Source organism: Molossus molossus, unplaced genomic scaffold (assembly GCF_014108415.1).
Source record: "Molossus molossus isolate mMolMol1 unplaced genomic scaffold, mMolMol1.p scaffold_m16_p_1, whole genome shotgun sequence".
Lineage (NCBI taxonomy): Eukaryota > Metazoa > Chordata > Mammalia > Chiroptera > Molossidae > Molossus > Molossus molossus.
Genome location: NW_023425344.1, coordinates 28,844,813 through 28,872,136, shown reverse-complemented (window position 1 = coordinate 28,872,136; position 27,324 = coordinate 28,844,813). Strand labels below are relative to the sequence as shown.

The 27,324-nt window shown below is 36.6% G+C and overlaps 1 protein-coding gene and 1 pseudogene across 7 annotated transcripts in view; one reads left to right on the top strand and one right to left on the bottom strand.

Annotated features, from left to right (window-relative positions):
• PDS5A (PDS5 cohesin associated factor A) overlaps nt 1–27,324 on the top strand; it is a 143,925-nt gene that overhangs the window by 11,019 nt on the left and 105,582 nt on the right. For 6 of the 7 annotated variants that reach the window (XR_004958848.1, XM_036255226.1, XM_036255216.1 and 3 more), the window contains exons 2-7: nt 19,194–19,397; nt 21,591–21,677; nt 22,198–22,295; nt 23,721–23,847; nt 25,938–26,018; nt 26,884–27,024. Coding sequence is in view for 6 of the 7 variants with exons in the window: in XM_036255226.1 (XP_036111119.1) it covers nt 19,194–19,397; nt 21,591–21,677; nt 22,198–22,295; nt 23,721–23,847; nt 25,938–26,018; nt 26,884–27,024 (738 nt within the window). In the remaining variant the exon portion in view is untranslated. Of the gene's footprint in view, nt 1–10,586; nt 10,608–19,193; nt 19,398–21,590; nt 21,678–22,197; nt 22,296–23,720; nt 23,848–25,937; nt 26,019–26,883; nt 27,025–27,324 lie in introns of those variants that run through there. The other variant, XM_036255235.1, reaches the window with a different exon arrangement.
• LOC118626046 lies at nt 20,750–21,284 on the bottom strand (annotated as a pseudogene).

Below are 27,324 nucleotides of genomic sequence, written 5' to 3'. Positions count from 1 at the left end.
GTTGCAAGTTCAATTCCCGGCTCGTGTCCTAGTATTATGGGAAGCAACCAGTCGATGTGTCTCTCTCACATCGGTGTTTCTCTTTCTCTCCCTTTCCCTCTCCCTTCCACTCTCTAAAAATCAATGGAAAAGGATCCTCCAGTGAGGATTAACAACAAAAAGAATAAATAGTTTATTGATTTTTAGAGAGAAAGGAAGGGAAAGGGAAAGAGAGAAACATGGATATAAGAATGCAACATCAGTTGGCTTCCTCATGCATGCCCCCTACCGGAGATCGAGCCCAAAACCTAGGCATGTGCCCTTGACTGGAAATCAAACTGGCAACCTCCTGGTGCATAGACAACGCCCAACCAACTGAACCACACTGGCCAGGGCTCTTCTGACATTTTCCATCACAGATTCAGCCTGAAAAAATATAAAGGAGATGTCCTATGTGGCATTAATTGTGTGTTTTACCTCTTTTTAAAATAATAATTAATTTACATAAAGTGAATAAACCTTAAGTTTAACATTTCTATTTATTTTTATGTATGTATACACAGTCATTATTCAGGTCATGATGTAGATAGAACATGTCTGGCACATCAGCATGCTGCTTTATGTTCCCTCTCCAGAGATAGACACTATTCTGATCTCTATCAGCATACCTTAGTTTTGCCATCAAATTTCATATAAATGGAATTATGGGGTATGTACTCTTTTATGTCTGACCATTTTGCTAAATATTATGTCTGAGATTTATCCATATTGTTATGGGTTGCAGTAACATTTTCATTGTATGAATATTTAAATTTATTCATACTATTGTTGGTAGATATTTGGATTGATAGTCTTTTGCTTTTATAAATAATACTTCTATGAACAATTTATGTGCTTTTTGGTATAGACATAAGGACTCATCTGTCTTAGTACATCCCCGGTTGGTGAACTTTTAGTATGAAGGGCCAGATAAATATTTTATACTTTGTTGGTTAAGAAGGTACTATATTAACACAATAACAGAACGAATTTCCACCAAATTCTTTTGGCAAAATTCAAAACATAGTAATGACTCGGTACTTTTTTGTTGTTGTTAATCCTCATCTGAGGACATTTTTTTTTTTTATTGCTATTTTTTAGAGATTGGAAGAGAGGGAGAGAGAAAGAGAGGGAGCGAAATATCTTTCTGAGAGAGATACATTGATTGGTTGCCTCCCACATGTGCCCCAACCAGACTAGGGATTGAACCTGGAACCCAAGTACATGCCCTTGACCTGGACTCAAACCCTCGACCATTTAGTGCGAAGGCAGATACTCTAACCACTGAGCCGTGCCGTCCAGAGCTGATTCAGTCATTTTTGTGAAACAGGTCTACTAATGAGACGAATGGAATCGGGGGTGGGGAGAGCAGTTAGAACTAACGTTTTACTTAATTGGGATTCAAAGCTAGTGTTTCCCATCACCAAAATTGATTTCAAATATTCACCTGTTAATGCCAATCTGTAATAAAATTTTGTGTATTTAATTTGAGAAAGTTTTTCACACAGATGGCTACTTCCAAATAGTGATACCAGTTCATAAGCATATGGTTGCAATTGAGCATATTTGTTGCTTGGGAGGCATTTATAGAATTCTTTTATGTTCTTCCTTTGATAATTGCCTTTTAACATGTCTTTACATTGCAGATTAATTGCTTCCAATTGAAGGGTTAGATAGAAACTCCTCAATTGCAGTTTGAATTGGATTTTTAAATGTGGACATTTTCTGTGCCTGTGCATTGAGGTCCTAAAAATGCTGCAGGAATTGTAGTTTGAGTTTGGAAATGGAAATCTCACTTTTTATTTTAACTGAGCAGCATAGAAAAAAGAAACTTATTTTGTGATTTCACCTGTATTAGTTGTTGAAATGACTGCAGTGCATAAGTTTTACATGTAAGTGTTTAACAGCCTCATGGTTACAACTTGAATTGATTGAGAAACATGACCAGGTCTGCAGCCAAAGCTACTTTCTAAAGCCATTCGGTGTTACCCTGGCCGGTTTGGCTTTATTAGGACACTGTGGTTTCCTATGAATTTTTAATATTGCATGTAGAAATCCTGAGAAATGCCTCAGCTATTGAGAGTGTGGTGCCAGTTTACAACAGAAGTTGAGAGTAAATAGTTGGAAATGTTGATAGGCAAATTTGTCATTGCTGCAACATCTAAGTGCATTATTTTGTATTTTGGAATTTTTAAAAACCAACTGGGCCCTGGCCGGTTTGGCTCAGCGGTTAGAGCGTCGGCCTACGGTCCTGAGAGACCCGGGTTCGGTTCCCGCTAAGGGCACGTACCTCGGTTGCAGTTTGTCCCCGACCCTGGTCGGTCGTGCGGGTGGCAGCCACTCGATGTGTTCCTTTCACATCGATGTTTCTCTCTCTCTCTCTGTTCCTCTCTCTCCCTCCCACTTTACCTGAACAAAAAATGGAAAAATGTCCTCGGGTGAGGATTAAAAAAAATAAATAAATAAAAACCAACTGGGCCCTGGCCAGTGTCGCTTAGTTGGTTGAGTGTCGTCCCATGCACTGAGAAGTCATTGGTTTGATTCCCAGTCTCGGTTGTGGGCTCTTATCCCCAGTGTGGGGCATACAGGAGGCAGCTTATCAATGTTTCTCTCTCATCAGTGTTTCTCCCTCCGCCCTGCCCTCTTTCTCTCTCTCTTTAAAAATAAATAAATAAATAAATATATTTAAAAACACACACACACACAACTGGTTTTTTACTACACTGGCTTCACAAATACTGTCCTAGCCCTTCTGCTGAGTTCCAGACATATTCCTTCCTGTCTCTGTTGCATAGTACAGCAATTTTAAACTAGTATGGCATGGCACACCTCAGGTGTCCCACAAGAATTTTTAAAACATGCAATACCTGGCCCTGGCCGATTTTGCTCAGTGGTTAGAGCGTTGGCCCGCGGACCAGAGAGTCCCAGGTTCACTTCCTGCTAAGGGCACGTACCTCAGTTGCAGTTTGTCCCTGGCCCCAGTTGGGGTCATGTGGGTGGCAACCACTCGATGTGTCTCTCTTGCATCAGTGTTTCTCTCTCTCTCTCTCTCTCTCTCTCTCTCGTCATCCCGCTCTATTTGAAGATAAATGCAAACATGTCCTCAGGTGAGGATAAAAAAAAATAAAAAACAGGCACTAACCTCTTTTCCCATGTCAAAAAAAGACAACAGCCAACAAAATAGCTATTCAGTGTGAATGAATCAAAATTACACCTGTTTTTTTATTTATTTTTTTTTGTTTTTTTGGTCACATCAGCAAAAAAATACAGTAAATGCTCAATATAACAAACTAATTCAAGCAAGGGCGTGTCCATTAAAGCCAAAAGTCTGTTATTTAATAAACTAATTTTTCCAAATGTGTATTTTTAAAAATTGACAAACTAATTAGTTTACCTGTTTTTACTTATGTAAACACATTTGTATAATTAAAATTATGTCTGTATGGCCCTGGTCGGCTTGGCTCAGTGGTTAGAATATCTCGGCCCTTGGACCAAAGAGTCACAGGTTCTATTTCTGGTCAAGGGCAGCACATACCTGGGTTTCAGGTGTCCAGCCCTAGGGTCATGTGGGAGGCAACCAACTGATGTCTCTCTCTCATATTGATGTTTCTCTGTCTCTGTCCCTCTCTCTCTCTGTCCATCCCTCCCTTCCACTCTATCTAAAAATGAATGGAAAAATATCCTCGGGTGAGGATTTAAAAAATAAATTAAGTATGTATGAAAAGTTTAATTTCACAGAAGAATTATTTTTATATGTATTACAGTAATTTTAAATTTACACTGAATAGTTCTAGTATATGTGTGCATTCATCAGTCACTGAGAGTTAACAAATGCTAGTGCATGGCTTAGCTGCATGTCAGAACATTGGCAGGCAGGCACTTTTAAGACTGCTGCAGAAAGTCACACCACGGAACAACAGAACCAGTTGCCTTGCTCAGTGCAGTGTGTTCACATGCTAATCATTCAAGGAACTTGTTTATGAGTGATGACTCTTAGATTTAAATATGTAGACTATAGTTGTAGATAGGTAATATTTATTTATGTTGGCGAAATTATTACAGTGCTTTTTCCAACTTATGGCCTATCTGCTAAAGTGTGTTAAAAATAACAGTAAATTACCCTGGCCGGTTTGGCTCAGCGGTTAGTGTCGGCCCACGGACCAGAGTGTCCAGGGTTCAGTGCCCACTAAGGGCACATACCTCCGTTGCAGTTTGTCCCCAGCCCCGGTGGGGGGTTGTGTGGGTGGCAACCACTCAATGTATCTCTCTCACATTGATGTTTCTCTCACTTCCTGCTTTTCTCCCTCCTGCTCTATCTGGAGATAAAATGCAAAAATGTCCTCGGATGAAGATAAAAAAATAAATAAAAATTAACAGTGAATTGCCTAGCCAGTGTAGCTCAGTGGTTGAGCATCTTCCCATGCACTAAGAGGTCGCCGGTTCAATTCCCGGTCAGGGCACATGCCCAGGTTGTGGGCCAAATCCCCAGTGGGGGACATGCAGGAGGCGGCCAGTCCATGTTCTCTCTCATCGATGTTTCTCTCTCTCCCTCTCCCTTCCTCTCTCTCTAAAATCAATAAAGAAAAAAAAACAACAGTGAATTAATAGCAAAAAGTAGCCCGTTAATTTAATTATAAAGCAAATCTTGGTTAAGCGCATTTTGAAATTAATAGGGTGTTAATTTTTACATACAACATATGGACTGGAAATTTTGTTCATTAAATCCGGGTCTGAAAAATTGAGGATTTACTGTATCTTTTTTGGTGTGCTGCAGAATTTTTTTTTTGGTACATGCCCCTAGTGGGAACCGAACCCGGGACTCTGGTCCGCAGGCCAACACTCCAACCGTTGAGCCAAACCAGCCAGGGCAGAATTTTAAAAATTAGTTTGTGTGTTCCATGAGATGAAAAAGGTGGAAAATCACTGGCATAGTAGCATCATAGTTTTCCCATAGAAATTGAGATCAGTCACACCAGCCATTACAGTAAATTCTTCTCTTCTTCTTTACCTGTTGTTTCAGTAACTTGAACAGCCCAAAATGATCAGATGACAATCTCAACTTTAGTTTAGTGGAACCATTGTTATATCCTATAATAGAAGCATTTTTCTAATGGAAACAAAAACCTTTAAACCAACAGACCAGAAGTTTTAGGGATGGAAGCAAAAATTCTTTGAGTAGGGTATTAGATATAATAGTAAGAGGAGGTTCTCTGATGTCCACACTTCAATTTCCAGACATATGTACTGTGGGAAAGGAGCACAATTTATTGGTCACAAGTTTAGAGCATTGTCCTCTCTCTCTTTTTTTTAATCCTCACCTGAGGATACTTTTTCATTTTTGTTCAGATAGAGTGGGAGGGAGAGAGAGAGAAACATCGACATGAGAGGGGGTCACATCGACTGTTTGCCTCCCGCACAACCCCAACCAGAACGAACCACAGGCAAGGTATGTGCCCTTGACCAGAATTGATCCTGCCACTCATTGGTCCACAGGCCGACGCTCTAACTGCTGAGCCAAACCAGCCAGGGCTAGACAGACTTTTAAAATAGTTTTACATATGTAAAGGAAAATAAAATTGTAATAAATGGTGGTAATTCCTAAGTCTTTTTATATTCAGAGTTTGACTTTTCTAAATCTTACTTTTGACTAGCTATTTGTATTTGTTTTTTTCCACAGTGTCATTGTCATAAAAAATAGTGATGCAGGATATCTTTAAAGAGTTATCACTGTTGCCCTGGCCGGTTTGGCTCAGCGGTTAGAGCGTCGGCCTGCGGTCCTGAGAGACCCGGGTTCGGTTCTCGCTAAGGGCGTGTGCCTCGGTTGCAGTTTGTCCCCGGCCCTGGTCAGTCGTGCGGGTGGCAGCCACTTGATGTGTTCCTTTCGCATCGATGTTTCTCTCTCTCTCTCTGTTCCTCTCTCTCCCTCCCACTCTACCTGAACAAAAAATGGAAAAATGTCCTCGGGTGAGGATAAAAAAATAAAAAAAAAGAGTTATCACTGTTGTTTCTGAGATGTTCTTTCAAGCCATTACCATTTAATGCTGCAAGATATGCTGCTAGTGCTTTCTAGATCTTATAAGCACAAGGTTTTCAAACTGAAGTTTATACAAATGCAAGCAACAGCAATTCTCTAACAGTTACTTCTGACTTTCAGTGATTTTAAAACATCTCAATATCAGACATGCTAAAATTTGTGTCTTAGAATTGATAAAATCTGGTAATTTTTATTTATCACAGACCCATGTATGCCTGACATTAGGCTGGGAACTTCATGTCTGTTATCTCTAAAAATCAGTCTTTTAAGTCTGTATTATTTGTCTTTGTTTTACAGTCATAAAAGTAATTTATTCAGGTCACATATCTGTTAAGAGACAGAACAAAATTCACACACATGGTCTAAATAAATCCAAATTTTAATTTGTGTCCTTTTCTGTGAAGAGGAGATCAGTTTCAAAGATTAGGGTAGCATGAGTGAGTGTCTGTGCTCAACAATCCTTGTTATCATGGGCCTGGTGGATTTAGCTAATGGAAACCACTCTAGATTAGAGATTGAAAGAATTACCAAAGTCCAGGATGGGTGTGTGTATTGTATTGTTACCACATGATTGAAATAGCTGCATTCAGGTGTAGGGCGACAGGGAGCTAAGTAAGGCAGGAGGGGGCTATAGAGTATGATTGAAGATTTCATAGTGAAGGCAAAGAGTAGATTCAGTAAGAATAAAAAATGTTACTGTTAATGATACTGGAGGTAAACAGTATCTAATGTAGGGGTTCCAGGTGTGACTCAAGTAGGATAAAAAAGAAAAACAATGATGAGATGAATTTATTAGAAGTGCTTCTAGTAATTATGCTGATACAAAAGTGTGTTCTAGTATTCTCTGAGGCACTGGGGCATATGGTCACTCTGAATAGGGAACTATAATGCCAGGATATTAATTGGGTCTTTGACCTATAATAAATTGTAAATTTATTTTTATTTATTTATTTATTTTTGATATTTTGTTCAGATAGAGTGGGAGGGAGAGAGAGAGAGGGAAACATCGATGTGAAAGGGACACATTGAGTGGTTGCCACCCACATGACCCAACCAGGGCTGAGGACAAACTGCAACCGAGATACATGCCCTTAGGGGGAACCAAACCCGGGTCTGGACCGCAGGCTGACGCTCTTAACTGCTGAGCCAAACTGGCCAGGCTATTTTTTTAGAATATTTTTTCTTTATTGATTTTCTTTTTTAGAGAGCTAGAAACATCGATGAGAAGGAACATCGATTGACCGCCTTCTGCATGACCCCCACTGGGGATCGAGCCCACAACCTGGGAATGTGCCCTGACTGGGAATCAAACTGGCAGCCTCTTGGTGCATGGGTTTTATGTTCAACCACTGAGCAGGATTCCATTTGAATTTTAGAATTAGCATGTCAATTTCTACAAAGAAGTGAGCTTGGATTCTGTTGAAGATTGCCTTTAGTGTGTATATCAGTTTGGGAACTATTACCATCCTATAAAAATAAGTTTTTATTGCCCTGGCTGGTGTGGTTCAGTGGTTAGTGTTGGTCCTCACACTGAAGTGTCTTGGGCATGTGCCTGGGTTGCAGGTTTGACACCTGGCCCCAGTCAGGGTGTGCTTGGAAGACAACTAATCACTGTGTCTCTTTTACATTGATATTTCTCTTTCTCTCTCCCCCTCCTCCTCCCTTTATACTTTCTCTAAAAATCAATGGGCAAAGTATCCTTAGATGAGGATTAACAAAAATAAATTTTTATTGATTTTTAGAGAGAGATAAAAATTGATTGGTTCCCTTCTGTACACACTCTGACTGGGGATTGAACCAGCGACCCTTTGGTGCATAGAACAACATTCAGCCAACTGAGCCACACCAGCCAGGGCAGAATTATTGCAGTTGTAGCAAAGCTGTCTTTTAGTTCATGAAGATGGGATATTTCTCCATTTATGTAAATATCCTTTCATTTCTTTCAACAGTGTTTTGTAGTTTTCAGAATATAAATTTTGTTAAATTTATTCCTAATTTATTCTTTGATGCTATTGTAAATTGAATTGTTTTTCTAATTTCATTTTCAGATTGTTCGTTCCAAGTATTTAGAAATTGATTGAGTTTTGTATGTTGCTCTTGTATCCTGGAACTTGGCTAAAATTTATGTATTTATTTATTTTTATAGATTTTAGAGAGAAGGGGGAGGGAGAGAGAGAGAGAGAGAAACATTGGTCTGTTGCATTCCTCACACACCCTGTCTGGTGATTGAACATGAAACCTGGGTATGTGCCCTGATGGGAAATTAAACCAGAGACTTTTTGGTGCATAGGATGATGCTCAATCAACTGAGCAACACTGGAAGGGCAACTAAATTTATTTATTAATTGTAATTGGTTTTAATGGATATATTAGGAATAGTTTATGTGCAAGATCATGTAATCTGTGAGTAGGGATAACTTCTTTTCTAATTGGGATGCCTTTTACATCTTGATATACCCAACTACCCTGGCTAGAACCTTCAGTATAACGTTAAATGAAAGTGGTGAAAGCAGATACCTTTGTTTTATGTCTGATCTTAGTGGAAAAGCATCTTATTTTACACCATTAAATATTATGTTGGCTGTAGATTTTTCACAAATACCCTTGAACATGTTGAGGAATTTCCCTTCTACTTCTAGTTTCTTGAGCATTTTTATCATCAAAGGGTGTTGGATTTGGGAAAATACTTTTTCTGCATCTATTAAGAACATGTGATTTTTGTTTTTTATTAATATGTATTACATTAAATGATTTTTTTTTTTTATCCTCACCCGAGGACATTTTTTTTCCATTTATCTTCAGATAGAGCAGGAGAGAGAGAGAAGAAGAAGAAGAGAGAGAGAGAGAGAGAGAGAGAGAGAAACATTGATGTGAGAGAGACACATTGACTGGCTGCCAGCCCAACCAGGGCTGGGGACAAACTGCAACCAAGATATGTGCACTTAGCAGGAACCAAACCTGGGTCTCTCTGGTCCATGGGCTAATGCCCTAACTGCTGAACCAAACTGGCCAGGGCCATTAATTGATTTTTGAATGTTAAATCAACCTTGCATTCTTGACATAAATTCCACTTGGTCACAGTATATAATTCTTTTTATATGGTCCTGGATTTGGTTCTTGTGATATCTTAGTCTAGTTTTGGAAACTGGTTAATACTGACCTCATAGCCCTGACCCGGGTTCAGTTCCCGCTAAAAGCACGTACCTTGGTTGCAGTTTGTCCCTGGCCCCAGTTGGGGTCATATGGGTGGCAGCCAGTCATTGTGTCTCTCTCACATCGATGTTTCTCTCTGTTCCTCCCTCTCTCCCTCTCGCTCTATCTGAAGATGAATGCAAAAATGTCCTCAGGTGAGGATTAAAAAAAAAAAAGCCTTATAGAATACTGACCTCATAGAATGAATTGGAAGTGTTTCACCATCTTTTATTTTTTGGAAGAGTTTGGGAAAAATTGGTATACTGAAAATGCTCAGCAGAATTCAGCAGTAAATCTGAATTAAATCTAGGCTTGGGCTTTTCTTTGTAGTTTTCGTTTGTAATCCTTTTCAGTAAGGTCAGTAGTAATATCCCTGCTTTCATTTCTGAATCTGGTAATTTGAGTCTTTTCTCTTTGTCTTGGTCAATCTAGCTAAAGATTTGTTTGTTTTGTTGATATATTTTTAAAAACCTGGTTTTGGTTTTCCCTTTCTCTAGCAGTCTTCAGTTTTTTCTGGGCAGAAGTATTTTCTGGCAACTGATTTAGGGAGCCTTTGCCCAGTTTCACTTCTCTGCCACTCTCTTCTGTTTCCCACCATCCTCTTTTCATCTTGCCCCTAGGGAATTTTCCTGGACTTGCTTTTGCTTATTCTCTGGCTCTCACAGCTTGTACCATAATTAATTCCATCTGTTTTTCCCCACATATATACTCTTGTCTTCTTGAACCCCATTTCCCTTTCCTTCATTCTTCCAAATCCGAATTCATTTAACCTTAAGAAAAGCCAGCTCCTCTTCATTGCATTTTTTTAGTAAAAACACTTAAGTTATAATGATTGATCATTTTAAGAGAAGGGCAAATGGTCCGCCTTTATCAAGGAAAATGAAAACTATCACAGTTAAATTAATATATTAAAGGCATCTATTGAGTTACACTATGTATAATATAGGTTAAGAGTGGTACGAAGTAGGATAAGAAAATTATCACACTGCCTGGATTTGAATTTTTATGCCTGTCAGTAAACTACTTATTCTCAGTTTCCTCATTTATTAAATGGGGATGTTCCCACAAGGAATTATTGTATTAAATAAGTTAATAGTATATTTAAATTACTTGAAATATGTCTGGCACACAGAAAGAACTCAATAAATGATAGCCATAAATACTCTTATAAATATGACCTATAAAAAATACGGCTTCTGGATTGAAAATTTTCTCTATTATGTGATGGTCAAACTGCAGAATAATTTATTGATTTACGTTATGTTTCTTTTACTCATTTTGTCATTCTACCTCACTAGTACCCAAGTTAGAGAACATCTAAGGTTATATTAAAACCAGAAGTCAAAACCTCTGAAGCTTCAATGTAAGTGTTAGACTTTATAAGGCTTTAAGGCTACTAATAATATTTTAGGACCTTAGAAATTTCCCGTGAAAGTGAAAATAGCTTCTATGATGACTGTCTCTATTGTAGTCAGTATTCAGGTTATTTCTAGAAATAGTACTGGTTATTTCTAAGGTAGAAGTAAATGGAGTAAAACATTTCCTCTAATTTAGAAACTTTCAGGAATTATTAAAAGTAGGATTTTGTAGCATATGCTTATTAAATGGTTTGGGGCTGATAGAATAGTCCTTTAGAATAGAATTGGGTTTGGAGTTCAGGAAGAGGATAGTAAATTTATAGCCTCTAACTTTTCCATACCACACAATGTAGATATGAAATAATAACCTTGCTTCTTTATTTTTTTATTTTATTTTTTTTATTCTCACCTGAGGACATTTTTTCATTTATTGTTCAGATAGAGCGGGAGGGAGAAAGAGAAACATCAACATGAAAGGGACACATCGAGTGGCTGCCACCCACACGACCCAACCAGGGCCGTGGACAAACTGCAACCGAGGTACATGCCCTTAGCGAGAACTGAACCCAGGTCTCTGAACCGCAGGCCGATGCTCTAACCGCAGAGCCAAACCAGCCAGGGCATAACCTTGCTTCTCTAAAAAATACTAACCTTGCCCTGGCTAGTTTTGCTCAGTGGTTAGATCGTCGACCTAAGGACTGGAAGATCAAGCATTCAATTTCCTGTCAAGGACATGTACCTGGGTTGCAGGTTCCATCCCAGGCTCTGGTCCAGGTCCTACGGGAGGCAGCCAATCGATGTGTCTCTCACATCCATGTGTTTCTCTCTCTCTCCCCAATCCCTCCCTCCCTTCCACTCTGTCCAAAAATCAATGGAAAAATATCCTTGGGTGAGGATTAATAACAACAACAACAAAGAAATACTAACCTTGACTAACTATGTTAGTAGTAAAACAAATTACATCTTCAAGTAGTCTCTTAAAACAGGTTATTGAATTTTTCACAGAGAATAAGTTAATTTGTTGAAGTTGAATGAAATAGTTATATTGTTTTGTTGTTGTTTGCTTGTTCCTCCTGTTCAGGTGCAGGATTTCTTTGTTTCTTTTTTGAAAATGATAAATTATTCTATTTATTTAAACAACAAAAACCCCACAAACAGTTTATTCATTTCTCCTACCCCTCACCCTCCACCTGTCAACCACCAGTCTGTTCTCAGTATCTATGAGCCTGATGTTTTGTTTTGTTTTTAAGATTCCACGTGTGAGAAAGATCATATAGTATTTGTCTTTCTCTATTTGACTTATTTCATTTGCCTATCTTTGTTACCACAAGTAGTAAGATTTCATTATTTTTTAAAGCTGAGTAATAATTCTTTTTATATTTTTTTATATTCTATCTGTATTTTCTAGCTGGGAGAGAGCGTGTGTGTGTGTGTGTGTATACACACCCCACAGGGTATTCATTTATCTGTCAATGGACACTTACATTGTTTTTACATCTTGGCTATTGTAAATAATGCTGCAATGAACATGGGAGATGCACATATCTTTTTGAGTTAGTGTTTTTATTTTTGTATAAATACTGAGAAGTGGAATTGGTGGATCATATGGTAGTTCTATTTTTAATTATTTGTTTTATCTTATTATTAGCACTTAGTCATGAAATGTGTTTATTCATAGCTATTAACAAATCAGAATTTCAGAGATTTCTGTCCTCAGACTTGGTCAGCCATTGAAGTCCAAAGCATGGCAAAAAGTAAACTAATAACGTTTTATTCCTTCAGAAAATGTTATATATTTATATCTTACTTTGTAAGACTAATACAGAATATGTAATATTTGGCCTATACTAATCACCATAGCAAGGAGACACTGAATAATTGCTTTGTAATTGGTACCATGTTTTCAGTTCAGAGGAGTCGAGATCTTTTCAGACTAGGGTTGTCAAGTAGGGCTTCAGGAAAAGGAAGTAGAATTTGGACAGAAACTTTAAGGACAAGTAAGATTTTGGTTAGTGTATGTTTGAGGTGAAAAGTGTAATGAGGGGTAAAAAGCAATTCTAGGACATATTCACATATTTAGTAAGTGTTGGAGCTTTCTCTCTGAGTTCTTTTTTTCTGTGCAGAGCTATAAAGATGCTCAGGATATTTTTGGAAGATAATGAATAAACCCTGTTTGACTAGAGAGTTGAAATTAATATGACATTTTATATTTACATATAAATATATACATATGTATACAGGTGGGGCAAAAGTAAGTTTATAGTTACTCGTATGGAAAATACTGTAATGCAAAAAAAAATTTTTTTTTATCCTCACCTGAGGACATTTTTTCATGTTTTGTTCAGATGGAGTGAAAGGGAAAGGGGGGGGAGAGAGAGAGAGAGAGAGACAATGATGTGAAAGGGACACATCGAGTGGTTGCCACATGTACGACCCAACCAGGGCCAGAGACAAACTGCAACCGGGATACATGCCCTTAGCAGGAACTGAACCCTGGTCTCTCTGGACCACAGGCCAACGCTCTAACCGCTGAGCCAAACCGACCAGGGCAATACAATAATATTAATAAATGATAATACAAGAATAAACTCTGTTTTGTGTACTCACAATTACAAACCTACTTTTGCCCCACCCTGTACATACATACATATGCATACATATATACCCATAAAAAATAAAGTTATAAACTGATTATGATGGGGGTTTTTTTGTTTGTAATTTTTTTTTCTTTAGAGAGAGAGAAACATCGATGAGAGAGAACATCGATTGACCACCTTCTGCATGCCCCCCACTGGGGATCAGGCCTACATGTGTCCTGACCGGGAGTGGAACCTGTGACCTCTTGGTGCATGCAGCCCGATCCCCAGTGGGGGACATGCTGGAGGCAGCCAATCGATGTTCTCTCTCATCAATGTTTCTATCTCCCTCTCACTTCCTCTCTCTCTAAAATCCATAAAGGAAATTTAAAAATAATAAAAGAATTAGACTAAAATCAGGTACGAGATAAGAAAGGCCTAAACTAGGTGAGATAACAATGGAAGGTAAGTTTTATCAATTGTATTCAGTATGAAGCTAAATCACTTGAAATTAGCCATCTGGGTTCTTAAGAATACTGGAGTGTTCTTTTAAACAATTTATAATCTAGGTACAACAAAAAGACAACAATAATATTATGAATTGGGTCAGTAAGGTGCTTGATCTTTGAGCTCTATGGCCAAAAGTTCTCTAATGTGTTGAACTCCAAAATTAGAATGTGTGTTAGGTAGACTTTACAATTTTAAAGTTCTCATGGCTTGTGTGTTAATTGTGCCCCAGCTTTGTCTGTTTCTCTCAGGTTTCACCTCAAATGTATATTAGATAAAAGAATTTGTGTTACAAGAAATTATATGAAACTAGAAAATTGTGTGTGTGTGTGTGTTTAATCCTCACCAGAGGAATTTTTTTTTTCATCCTCACCCAAAGACACCTTTACATTTTTGTTGTGGTAGAGTGGGTGGGGGTGGGAGAGAAACATCGATGTGAGAGAGGCACATCAACTGGCTGCCACCCGCATGACCCCAACCAGGGCCAGGGATGAACTGCAACCAAGGTACTGTACGTGCCCTTGGCTGGAATCGAACCCAGGAGTCTTTGGTCCACGGGCCAACGCTTTTAACAGCTAAGCCAAACTGACTAGGGCAAAAGTAGTATATTTTGGCAAATAGTTCAGTGCTCAGTCTTACCTGCAGTCCATGTGTGTATACTTAGTGAGTGAATCACCACTGATATAAAAATTGTAGGGCTTGTTGAACTCCAAAACTTACATGTTTTAACCCCATATGAGCAGATTTTTTTGTTGTTGTTGAAAGATTAATGCACAGTCCTGGCTCAGCAGTTAGAGCTTCCCTAGCTCGCGGACCAAAGAATCAAGGGTTTGATTCTCAGTCAAGGGCATATACCTCAGTTTGGGGTTTGAATCATTGGCCCCAGTTTGAATTCTGCAGGAGGCAACCAGTTGATGTCCTTCTCTCCCTTTCGCACTCTCTTTCCCTCCCTTTTTTCCCTCCTTCCCCCACCTTCCCTTTTACTCTATAAAAAAAAAAAAAAAAATCAGTGGAAAAATATCCTTGAGTGAGGATTAAAAATAAAAAGAAAGATTAGTGTACATGTAGAGATAGTCTGAACTAGTCCTTTCATTCATAATTCAACAAATCAAACCTTCAGATAACTATAACCTTGACTGATTATACAATCTCATGAGAGATTCCAAGCCAAAACCACCCAGCTAACCACACTCCAATTCCTTTTCTGCAGAAATTGTGTGGTAAATAAATGTTTATTATTGTTTATTATTATTTGGGATATTTTGTTACATATCAATAGATGACAAATACACATCTTTCATCTTTTCAACTTACAAAAGGCATTTTTTGTAACTCCCATATCCTATATAATTTTATTTAAAACTCCTTAGTTATGGCATTTAGGGGTACAATTTGTCCATTTCAGTTCATCTCTAACCTCCCACTGAACTTGCTCTGACTGCTTCAGAATAGTTGGTTAGATGTCTCTAATGACTTGAAAGTCTTGCTGTGTTAGCTTTCATGGGTCACTCAACCTTGTGAGGCATTCCTTTATTGGCTACCTGTTAACTGAAGAAGACTTCATGAAATGCAAATCTGACCATATTATGCTATTGCTGAAAACAATTCAGTGGCTCTTTCTTGTCTGTAAGATAAAATCCAAATATCTCTATGGTTGCATGCTCTCTCCTTTGACGTTTGTCAACCTGCATGAGGATTTAAACGGTTTCTTAGTTTACTCATCTGTAAATATGAGTTTTGTTGGTTAAGGTTAGATGAATTATGTCTGTGTAGAAGGGTTCTACATAAATTGGTTTCGGGTGGCCAGGCTAGTTCTACCAAAGTATATTTGATCTCTTCAAAACTTTCATTTTCTTTTTTTGTTGTTGTTGTTTTTGTTGTTGTTTTATTTTAGGTAGAGTGGGAGGGAGGGAGAGAGAGAGAGAGAGAGACATCGATGTGAAAGGGACACATCGAGTGGCTGCCACCCGCACGACCGACCAGGGCCGGGGACAAACTGCAACCGACGTACGTGCCCTTAGCGGGAACCGAACCCGGGTCTCTCTGGACCGCAGGCCGATGCTCTAACCGCTGAGCCAAACCGGCCAGGGCAAAACTTTCATTTTCATACTCTTTACTTCTCTAAGGATTCCTAAACTTCATGTGTTTATCTTCTGTATCATTCTTGTTTCCAACTAGATAACAATTTCTACTAAAATGTTAGTAAGTTACCAAGATACAAGGGTTACTAGCTATTAACTGTCATGGGGATGTTTGTATTTTAAAAACAGATTCTGATAGACTGAGACTATGTAACTAAACCAAGATACAAAGTTCCAACAGCAGAGTGGCAGGGAGGGGCTTGATATTTTGAGCAGAATAGCTATACATATCTATACGTAGTTGTCTTAGTATTTTTTTTTTTTATCCTCACCTGAGGACATTTTTCCATTTTTTGTACAGATAGAGTGGGAGGGAGAGAGAGGAAGAGAGAGGGAAACATCGATGTGAAAGAGACGCATCGAGTGGCTGCCACCCGCATGACCAACCAGGGCCGGGGACAAACTGCAACCGAGGTACATGCCCTTAGCGGGAACCGAACCCGGGTCTCTCTGGACCGCAGATGGACGCTCCAACCGCTGAGCCATATTGGCCAGGGCTTAGTATTTTTCATTGGTGAAGTTATCAGGCATTGGAGATTTCTTTGTGGAAAGGGATCTTTAATTTTGGATTTGGTTTCTTTTCATAGAAGTAGGATTTGTCAGATATTCTATTTCATGTGACAGGTCCCCCCCCCTCCCCCCATGTATTATTATTAGGATGTGTAATCATATGTCTTCTTTTTTTTAATTTCTCATATTCTTGCCAACACTTTTTGTTTTTTGACAATAGCCATCCTAATAGGTGTGAGGTGGTATCTTATTGGTTTTGATTTACATTTGCTTAACAATTAGTAATGTTGAGCATCTTTTTTTGTTTTTTCTTTACTGATTTGAGAGGAGAGGAGAGGGAGAGAGAGATAGAAACATCATTGAGAAAGAACATCAATTGGCCACCTCCTGCATGTTCCCCACTGGGGATTTGGCCCACAACCTGAGCATGTGCCCTGACTGGGATTCGAACCGGAGACCTTTTGGTGCGTTGGTTGATGCACAACCACTGAGCCACACCGGCCAGGCTTGAACATCTTTAATGTGTCCTCTTTTTTATAATTTTTCAACAATCAGTGTTTGGCATTGTTGGTTTTTCTCTTTTGTATGTTTATTTTCCAATTCATTGATGTCTGTTCTCGATTTTTCCCTCTTTGATTTTACCTTCTTTTTATTCAATTTGTTATTTTCTTAAATTTTTTTTTAATTCTCACCCAAGGATATTTTTTTCCATTTATCTTTAGATAGAGTGAAAGGGAGGGGAGGAGGGAGAGATAGAGACAGACAGACACATCAATGTGAGAAAGACACAATTGGTCACCTCCACATGACCCTGACTAGGGCCGGGGACTGAACCATAACCAAGGTATGTGCCTTTAACCAGAATCAAACCCAAGACACTTTGGTCCTCAGCCCAGTGCTCTAACCACTGGACAATACAAGCCAGGGTTATTTTCTTAACTTTTTGAAATGAAAATATAGCTCACTCATTTTTTATTCCTTCTTCTTTTGTAGTATATATAAGGCTATACATTTCCCTTAAGTATAGCTTTAACTTCAATACTCCTATAAATTTATTTCATCAATATAATTGCCAAAAATTAAAACAATACAGAGTGGGGCAAAAGTAGGTTTACAGTTATGAGTACCTGAAACACAGAGTTTATTCTTGTATTATTATTTATTAATGTATTTTTATATAAACAACTGTTAACTTACTTTTGCCCCCACCCTTTATAATAGTGAGTCACATCTAGCAATATACAAAAAGTGTTATGACCTAGTCAGCTTTATTTTAGAAGGCAAACTTGGACTAGAATTAGATTTTACAAATGCAAACTTGGATTAAAATTAGGAAATCAATCAGTGACATTTACTCTATTAACAGAATTAGTAGAAAAATGATCACTTCAATAGGCACAGAAAGAATATTTGATAAAATTCAATACTTCTGATTAAATGTCTTGGCAAAATAGAAATAGATGTACAGATTCAGTGTTTGACGATGGTGACTGGTTAAGTGAAGTCTGATTTATTTAAAGAAATTTGAAGGCATGTGGACATGATCATGATTTGATAAATGAGTAAAGAATTATAGTATGGTTATTTGCATCTTTTTTTTTTTTTTTTTATCCTCACCCGAGGACATTTTTCCATTTTTTGGTTCAGATAGAGTGGGAGGGGGAGAGAGAGAGAGAGAGAAACATCGACATGAAAGGGACACATGGAGTGGTTGCCACCCACATGACCCCGACCAGGGCCGGGGACAAACTGCAACCGAGGTACGTGCCCTTGGCGGGAACCAAACCCGGATCTCTCTGGACCGAAGGCCGACGCTCTAATCCCTAAGCCAAACTGGCCAGGGCTGGTTATTTGTATCTTTAAGAGAAAACAAACCAACATAAAATAGACATAAATGTAAATAGTGATTATTTTCTGAAGTTGAGAAATTAGTGGTTTTTTAAATTATACTTTTTTGTTTGTTTTAGAGTAATTCTAAAATGTGTATTTGTTAATTTTGTAACTATAAATAACAACAGTGATTATTTTATAATTAAAGGTTTTAATCAGAAGTACAACTACATAAAAATATTTAAATGTGGCTTTCTATTGTGAATTGCAAACCTCTTTTCAATTTTTTTAATCTTTTTTGTTGAAAGTTTTACAGATGTCCCCCCTTTTTTCTCCCATTGACCCCTCCTCCTCATGAATTGCAAACCTCTTAAAGGGTGAGATAAAATAGCAGTTTTAAGGAGCCTAAGTCAAGGCAACTATGATAATAAAATTAAAATAAACATAATCAGTGATACTGCAAATATCAAATGAATTTGCACATGAAGCCAAAAACTTTTTTTTTTTTAATCCTCACCTGAGGACATTTTTTCATATTTTTATTCAGATAGAGTAGGAGGGAAAGAGAGAGAGAAGCATCGACCTGAAAGAGACACAGCGAGTGGTTGCCACCCACACGACCCAACCAGGGCCGGGGACAAACTGCAACCGAGGCACATGTGCCCAACGGGAACTGAACCCGGGTCTCTCTGGACTGCAGGCCAACGCTCTGATCGCTGAGCCAAACCAGCCAGGGCGAGGCCAAAAACCTTTTACCTGCACTAGATGTAAAGTGAATGAGAGTCTTATATTCTTCATAAATCTAGTGCAAATGCAGATAATGTGTCTGTGAGTAATCCAGAAGTTGATACTTATTCATGCTCATATCTTTACCCAGATTCTTAAATGAAGGTTAACAAAACTGATTATGAATCTTCTGATACTGATTGATTATTTATGTTGCAATGATAATTTTTAAAAAATATGTATCCTCTACTGATCTCTAAATATCAGGTGTTGATTATATATTTTTTATACATGTTTACAGATGGTAGTAAAAACTTTTATGGATATGGATCAGGATTCAGAAGATGAAAAACAGCAGTATCTCCCACTAGCCTTGCATCTTGCATCCGAATTTTTCCTCAGGAATCCCAATAAAGATGTACGTCTCCTTGTAGCATGTTGTTTGGCTGACATCTTTCGAATCTATGCCCCAGAAGCTCCATATACTTCCCATGATAAACTTAAGGTAAATACATTCTTTAAAAAATTGATTTACTTTTATAGTTTATCTTACCCTTAGGAACATAGCTTTCCTATTATTTATTCATCTTGCCATAATAAGATTATATCATAAGCCCTGACTGGGTGCTCAGTTGGTTAGAGTGTCGTCCCTGATACGCTAATGTTTCAGGTTCGATCCCCAGTCAGGGCACATACCAGAAACAACCGATGAGTGCATGGATGGGTGGAACAACAAATTAATGTTTCTTTCTCTCTCCCTCTCTCTCTCTCTCTAAAAAGAATCCATTTAAAAATTTTTAAAAGTATAAGTTGCAAAAGAAACTATTAAAATTCAGTTACTTTTCATTGAATATCTACAAAAATGACTGGTTCTTTTTTGAAAATATTTTTTCTTTATTGATTTTAGAGAGAAAGGGAAAGAGAGAGAGAAACATTGATGAGAACATCAATTGGCCTCCTCCTGCATGCTCCCCACTGGGGATCAGGCCCACAACCTGGGCAGGTGCCCTGACCGGGAATTGAACCAGCAACCTCTTGATGCATGGGTTGATTCTCAACTAGTGAGCCATACCAGCTGTGCATGACTGGTATTTTTATGAGACGTTGAATAGTACAGATCAAAGCTAGTCTCTGTCTGTTCATACCTAATCTTAAGGATAATCCATTACAAAGCCTAGATGGCTGAATTGAAGGGATAAATAGTGTATTAACGACATCTTTTAAAATAACAGTATAACACACAGAACTTAGACAATCAGATGACTGTTTTTCTCTGCAAGTTATTCTACATGCAAAACTGCTGATCTTGGTGGTTCTGATGCCTTTGTTTGAAATGTCAGAGGAGCTCCTGTTTTGAATTGATCTTGAGCTGATTTCATATTTTGAATAATTTTATTCTGGGCAAATTTTAATCCTTTCAACTGCTTTCTTTTAAATAGTTCTAAAATGAGTTTGTCCCATATTAATATTATTTTTGGTTAAAACTTCTAAAGAAAGCTTATTAAGTAATGAAGCATTATCATCCTGAAAATACAACTTTTAGACCAATCTGTTATTGCTTTTGTTCCACACAACTTTGAAGTCACACATCAAATTCAAAAGTAGGTACTGAAAACTATTATTTACATGTAGGAAATACTAATGCAAAGACTTGTGTCCAGGTCCTTAAAATGAAAATAATTGTCTGCCATGATGCACAATGAAGATAGTAAATAGATTTTTAATTCTGTTTTAGAAGGGTAACAAGACATAGAACCTAGGTTCTGTCAGAATGAGAAAGCCTAAAGATTTGTAGCAGTAATAATCTTTATTTTTGGTTCTTTAACTGGGAATGCTATTTTATTTAGTCATATTTGTTTACAACTGAAACTCTGGGAATTCAAAATTAACATCCTTGTCCATGAGCTGCTTATAGAAACCAGAAAGTTTCAACCTAGTGCTCCATGTTGTTCTGCTGGACTTTATCCAGGTGAACCTTTATGAGCTTACTGCCCTCCAGAATCTCATTGTGCATGGCCATCAAGAGTGCAGCTCCTGGGACACGTTTTGCTTATTCTTTGAACAGCTTTTTCGAGTTGGCTTAGGCAGAATTCTTCTCTGAGCAATAAAGACAGTGTGCTTCCCACTGAACTTATTCTCCAACTTGATACCAGCTGGTCTTGGATTTTCTGGAAAGACATCAGTTGAGGAACCAGAACAAAGATTATAAATAGCTTTGCAACAGTCACCAACTTCTGTATCCTTGGCTGCTGCAATGTTCAGCTCCCATAGCTGGCTGGGCCTTAAGATCCGAGTTCATCTCCAGCTTCAGCAGAGCCTGGGAGATGCCATACTCTAACTTGTCTGGCTTCTTGCTGTTGGGCTTTATGATCTTAGTGCTCAAACTGAACATGGCCTACTCCTTAGTGAGCGCCAGCCTGAATAGAGGCATAGGTCTTGCTAGAGCTCATCAAATCCTGCTCTTTATGTTTGCTTCTAACGGATGTAATTTTATATGATTTGCTCTTTTCCAATTATTTTGAATAGGCCAGCCCAAAGTCATTTGGCTAAAGGAAAATTTTCTTTTATTGTACTTTGTAAGAGATAAAAAATATATATGTATATGTGTGTGTAGACACACACACTCACACACACAAAACTTGTGTATTGTGAAAGAAAAAGTATTTTTGTCTAAATTAATTTATCTTTTTTTTAACAGGACATATTTTTGTTTATTACCAGACAATTAAAAGGTTTGGAGGATACAAAGAGTCCGCAGTTTAATAGATACTTTTATTTATTAGAGGTAAAAAAATTTTTTATTTTAAAAATGTCACCCTATTTTCACATAGTAGAAAATTCTTAATAGTAACTTAATAATGTAAAATGAATCTTTTGTTTTATAGAAAGCTCACTTAATAAAATGTCTTTTATTTTATTTTATTTGCTCCTCGCGTCCTGAAAAGATAAAGTATATTTCACTGGGAAAACTGTTATATTATTCGAAACTTTATATTTTCATTCTTCTGTTTTTACTTTTTTCTAATCCAAAAAGGGATTAAGTAGAATTGATTTTCACTGCTTTTTACATTTTATATGTTATATATACTAACAATTTAGTATTTTCAATTAAAGAAAGTTAATGCCAGCAGATTTATGTCTTTTCAAAGGTTAGAATACATGACTACTTGAACAACTGTAATTTTACATGTTTGACTTTTATAAGCTTTAAATAAATGTTTTAATTCTAAAAATTAAATTTTATTAATGAATTTGCTTTTGTGTGACTATTCTGTGTGTGTGAATAATTTTTTTTTTTTTTTAAGAATTTAGCTTGGGTTAAATCATATAACATCTGCTTCGAATTGGAAGATTGCAATGAAATTTTTATTCAGCTTTTTAGGACTCTCTTCTCAGTGATCAAGTAAGTTATTTTTTAAACATTTCTGTGTTTTTTCTTGCTGTGCATATACATTAACATCTTTTAGAGTTATAAGGAAATGTTTTTCTTAGAATACTTAGCATGAAGATATTTTGGAAGGCATGCAAAAGGAGTATCTTTCTAAAAGTTAGAGAATTGTGTATCTAACGACATGACAGTTTTTCCACCAACTTTAAAATTTTTCATCTTTGCATTTTACCACTAAGTAAAAAAGATTTTAAATATAGCTGAGAGATAACATAAATTATATTAAAATTTAGTTTGGTCTTGATTTAAACTTTCCTGTATCTATAGCAGTATAAGTAAATTATAACATTTCACTTGATATGTCTTTGCATATATATTCTGACAAGTGTGAACATGGACAGGTCAAGTCTTTAGTTAAGATGCAGTCATAAGGAGAGAAGCCTAGATGTCCTAGTTTATAACAGTTGTCTAGCCAAGCTCTTTAGGTAAGTTTGTATCAGCAGTAGGCATATTTATTGAGGACTACAGTTAACTCTTCATTGGTTTAAGGAAACAGGACCAAAACTGATTCTTGGCTTTATTACTTTGTTGAATTTTTTTGTTTGTTTGAAATTCTTTAAAAGATACCAAGATGACATTTTTAGAACATTCTAGTCATAAATTCTAGTAAACGTTTTATATCAGACTTTTTTTTTCTTTATTGATTTTTAGAGAGAGAGGAAGGGAGAGATAGAAACATCAATGAGAGAGAACATCGATTGGCCGCCCCTGCATGCCCCCAACTGGGGATCAGGCCTATAATCTGGGCATGTGCCCTGACCTGGAATTGAACCAGCGACCTCTTGGTGCATGGGTCGATGCTCAACCACTGAGCCACTCTGGTCAGGCTTATATCAGACTTTTGATTTTCAGTATTGGTGAACTAAAACTTCTAGTGGCAAATATATGTAGCATAACTTATATGTACTATATATGGTTTAGGCTTTTTTTGTGTATGTTTATAGTTTTATTTGGGAGGAATGTATTAAGATCTAAAAGGACGGAAAACTGTCTACGTTCATTATCTTGTCATTTTTTTTTTGTTTTCATACTTCAAATTTTATCATATTTTAAAATCTGGGGCCGTGTAAGCAAAGACGGTTTTTCTTTCTAGTTGACATTTTTGTTTTTTAATTTAACTCACTGCTTGAATCTTAATTGTGTAAAAACTTAATTCATTTTAAAGGTCTTTGTTTTTATAAAATACTTAACAACAGTACCTTATGACTATTGTAATAGTCAACAGAAGACGAAAGTAAATAGAGCAGCCAAAATTTCTTTGCCATTATTGGCATGGTTCCCTCGACTTAAAATCCTTATATATCTGACATAGTTGTTTTAAACTGAGAAGTTTTAATTTTCTTTTTGTGTGCCTAGATTTTTTCTTGTTTCTTTTTTTAGCAATAGCCACAATAAGAAGGTACAAATGCATATGCTAGACTTGATGAGTTCTATCATCATGGAAGGTGATGGAGTTACTCAAGAATTATTGGACTCCATTCTTATTAACCTCATTCCTGCACATAAGGTCTGTATATATGAAAATATTAAAGGTTAATATTTAAAGGTAGTACTACACATATTAAAAATAACTATTTTCACCATTTGCAATCCAACATAATTACTTCTACTATCATTCTTCAGTCCAAATAAAATGGAGTAACACACATCAGACTTATAGCTATTATTGTTTTTAAAAGATACATTGATTAACATATTGTGGAACATTTTCCTTCAATTAAGTGCTACCTATTTTCTGGAAAATTACAAATATTTCAAACTACAACTCATATCTAACTTGGGAATTATAAAGGGTTAGAGTACTTTCTTGGTTAGTTTGTTATTGTTTTGGTGTGCTTTTTTTAATAAAAGAAAATGTATTTTCTCCTTTGTAACATTGGTGTGGAGCATAGAACTTGTATTTCTTCTCAGAATCCATACCCTACATTTTTCTTAGGCACTTTTCAGAAAAAGATTTGGGCGGAAGCAGGAACTATGGTTAATGTTAATCATAGTTATTAACGTTAGTTATTAACATTTAATGTTAAGGGGAAAGGATGCTTCAGAGCTGTGTATTCTTTCCTGTTTCCTTTTTCTGTTTTTCTCTGCTATGCTTGATCCTAAGAAAGTGAAGAATTTAGCCCCCCACAAGCTCCACCACTAGGCTGTAGTTAGGCCTACCCCACTATTGATATTTACCCTCCTACTCTTTTCCTCTAATGGTTCCGTGACCTGTTATCAGATATTAGATGTAATTAATTATAAGTTCTTCCTCTCTTGACGCCCTGATTCTCTAAATATTATTTGCATTTTATTGATTTAAATGAATCTCTAATTGGTCAAATTTTTGATATTATGGCAAAGGGGGTAGTATAGGTCAGGCAGAATAAGAGGGAAAACTTTGGGAAGAGTACATAGTGCATTTGGTGATTATTCTAGTTAGTATTTTTATGAGTAGAAAATAATATAGCCTTTTAAGAAATACAAAGGTTGCCTTCATTAGCTACTCTTATCTTTTTGTCAGTGGAATAAAAGCCTGAAGCAAGGGTCAGAAATCCGACCCACTGTCTATTTGTACAAATAAAGTTTTATTTGAGTACAGTTATGCTAATTTATTTTTATTTTGTCTATGGGTGCAGAGTTGAATAGTTGCAGCATTTACCATATGTCTCACAAAGCCTAGAATGTTTACCATCTAGCTCTTAGCATAAAAAGTTTGCTGACTACTGACCTAGAGTATAGGCTTCCTAGTCTCTTTTTGGACGAGGTGCAAAATGATGGAGAATTCATCTCAGTTTGGTCCAAAACTTCAGAGTATAGAGATGTTAATAGGTACTATCCAAAACAAGAATTTTTTCTAGTCTTTTTAGATCCTTTAATATGTTATAGTTCATTAGGAATCTTGAAGAGCAAACACAGTACTCAGCATTTAAAAATGTAATTATTGCCCTGGCCAGTTTGGCTCAGTGGTTAGAGTATCGGCCTGCAGTCCAGAAAGACCCGGTTCCCGCTAAGGGCATGTACCTCTGTTGCAGTTTGTCCCTGGCCCTGATTGGGTCGTGCAGGTGGCAGCCACTCAATGTGTCCCTTTTACATTGATGTTTCTCTCTCTCTCTCTCCCTCCCCTCTATAAGAACAAAAATAAATGAATAAATAAATAAATATAATTATTGACAATTTTACTTGGAAAACTTTAGGCTATTCTTCCTCAGAGCACATGTTGATTAGACAGTGAAATACTGAGATTGTGGGTAGGAGAGGGCGGGGTGTGTGTGTGTGTGTGTTTAGGATACATGAGTCTAATTGCCAGTTCAAGTTGGTGAACAAGCAAAACCAAAAAGTCTTAGGTCGATTTTTTTAGTTTAGTAAAACTAAACTTAACATAGTCTGTGGCTAATTAATGTATTATTTTAGTTTTTGATTCATCATTGTGCTATTTCCAAATTCTGTATCTTAGACCACTTGACTAGACTAGAGGATATTAGGTAGAATCTTGAATGGGATTCCATTATATGTTTTGCTTTATATTTTGTAGATTTGAAGATTGTAGTGTTTTAATGGTGCTATCATAAATTCACAAAATCATTTGTAACTTTGCATATTTGTATTGTGTTTCAGAACTTAAATAAACAGTCCTTTGACCTTGCAAAAGTCCTATTGAAAAGGACAGTCCAGACTATTGAGGCATGCATTGCCAATGTATGTATTTCTGTCTTTGTTTATTCCTTAATTGTGTAATTCGTAATCCGTGTGCTAATGTATTAGAATCTTTCACATATAGGTTTATTTAGCCTTTAAACAGCTTCATCTATTTAGAACTAATTTATATTGCTTTTCAAAATAAATATCTTTTAATAATACTACCAGAAAAATACATGCTTGTATCGGTTGCATACAATTGCCTCTTTGGCATTTTTAAATGTAATATTTTTTTCTGAGTGTGTATGTGGGTTGACAGGGAATGGAAGTGTCATTTAATTGTACTCTTGATACTATATTCTCTTTGTTTTTTTCTAACATTCTTTTAACATTTAGCTTTTATATCATCAGCTTTTTCTTCTCTTTGTCCTCTGCCTCACAATATATTTGACTTTCTCTGAATATTTAAAAAAACAACTCATCCCCATCTTTAAATACTCTTTATTACTAAAGTCATGGAAAAATTAGTCACATTCAAATAAAAATAACAAAGATTAATTAAGACTTTGCTATTAGGAATCTCTATAAAATTTCCTGTGATGAATTATGTAAACTAAGTTTTTTGTTTTAATGAAAATTAAGATTCCTAGAAATGTCATCCTATATTAAAAGAAAGCTAACAACTCAGTTCTTTTTTACCTTTCTCTTCCATATGATATTCATAATTTGATGTTTAGAGGTTTATTTCATCTGTTTTGGTGATTGTCCTATCATATATTAACTGAAACATCTGTTCTCTTTCATCCCCTTCAGTTGTATATGCAATGCCTAATTATATAGTTTTTTAAACCATGTTTATTAAAAAAACCTATCCAAGTTTTTTAATGAAATGGATATTTTATTTTTGTTTTAATATCTCCTATAGTTTTTCAATCAAGTCCTGGTGCTGGGAAGATCATCAGTAAGTGATTTGTCAGAACATGTGTTTGATCTGATTCAGGAACTTTTTGCTATAGATCCTCATTTATTATTATCTGTCATGCCACAGCTGGAATTCAAACTGAAGGTAGGACTGATTATAATTTTTAAGCCCTTTAAGCTCTAAGAGAAAAATATATATGACTTAGTTTTTCTTTAGTTGTAAAATATGAGTTCAGTTTACCTTTTTATATTTAGTTAAGGTATACATTTTGTAATCATTTGAGTAAAACGGTATCTCTTATCTGGGTCACAGGAGAATATATATTGCAAAATTATAACTTACCTTGTTAAATATCTAACTCCTCTAAAAATATGAAGAATTTGACACTCGATCTTCTATTCTAGTTTACACAAGATAACACCTTACATTTGCTTAATATTCTGG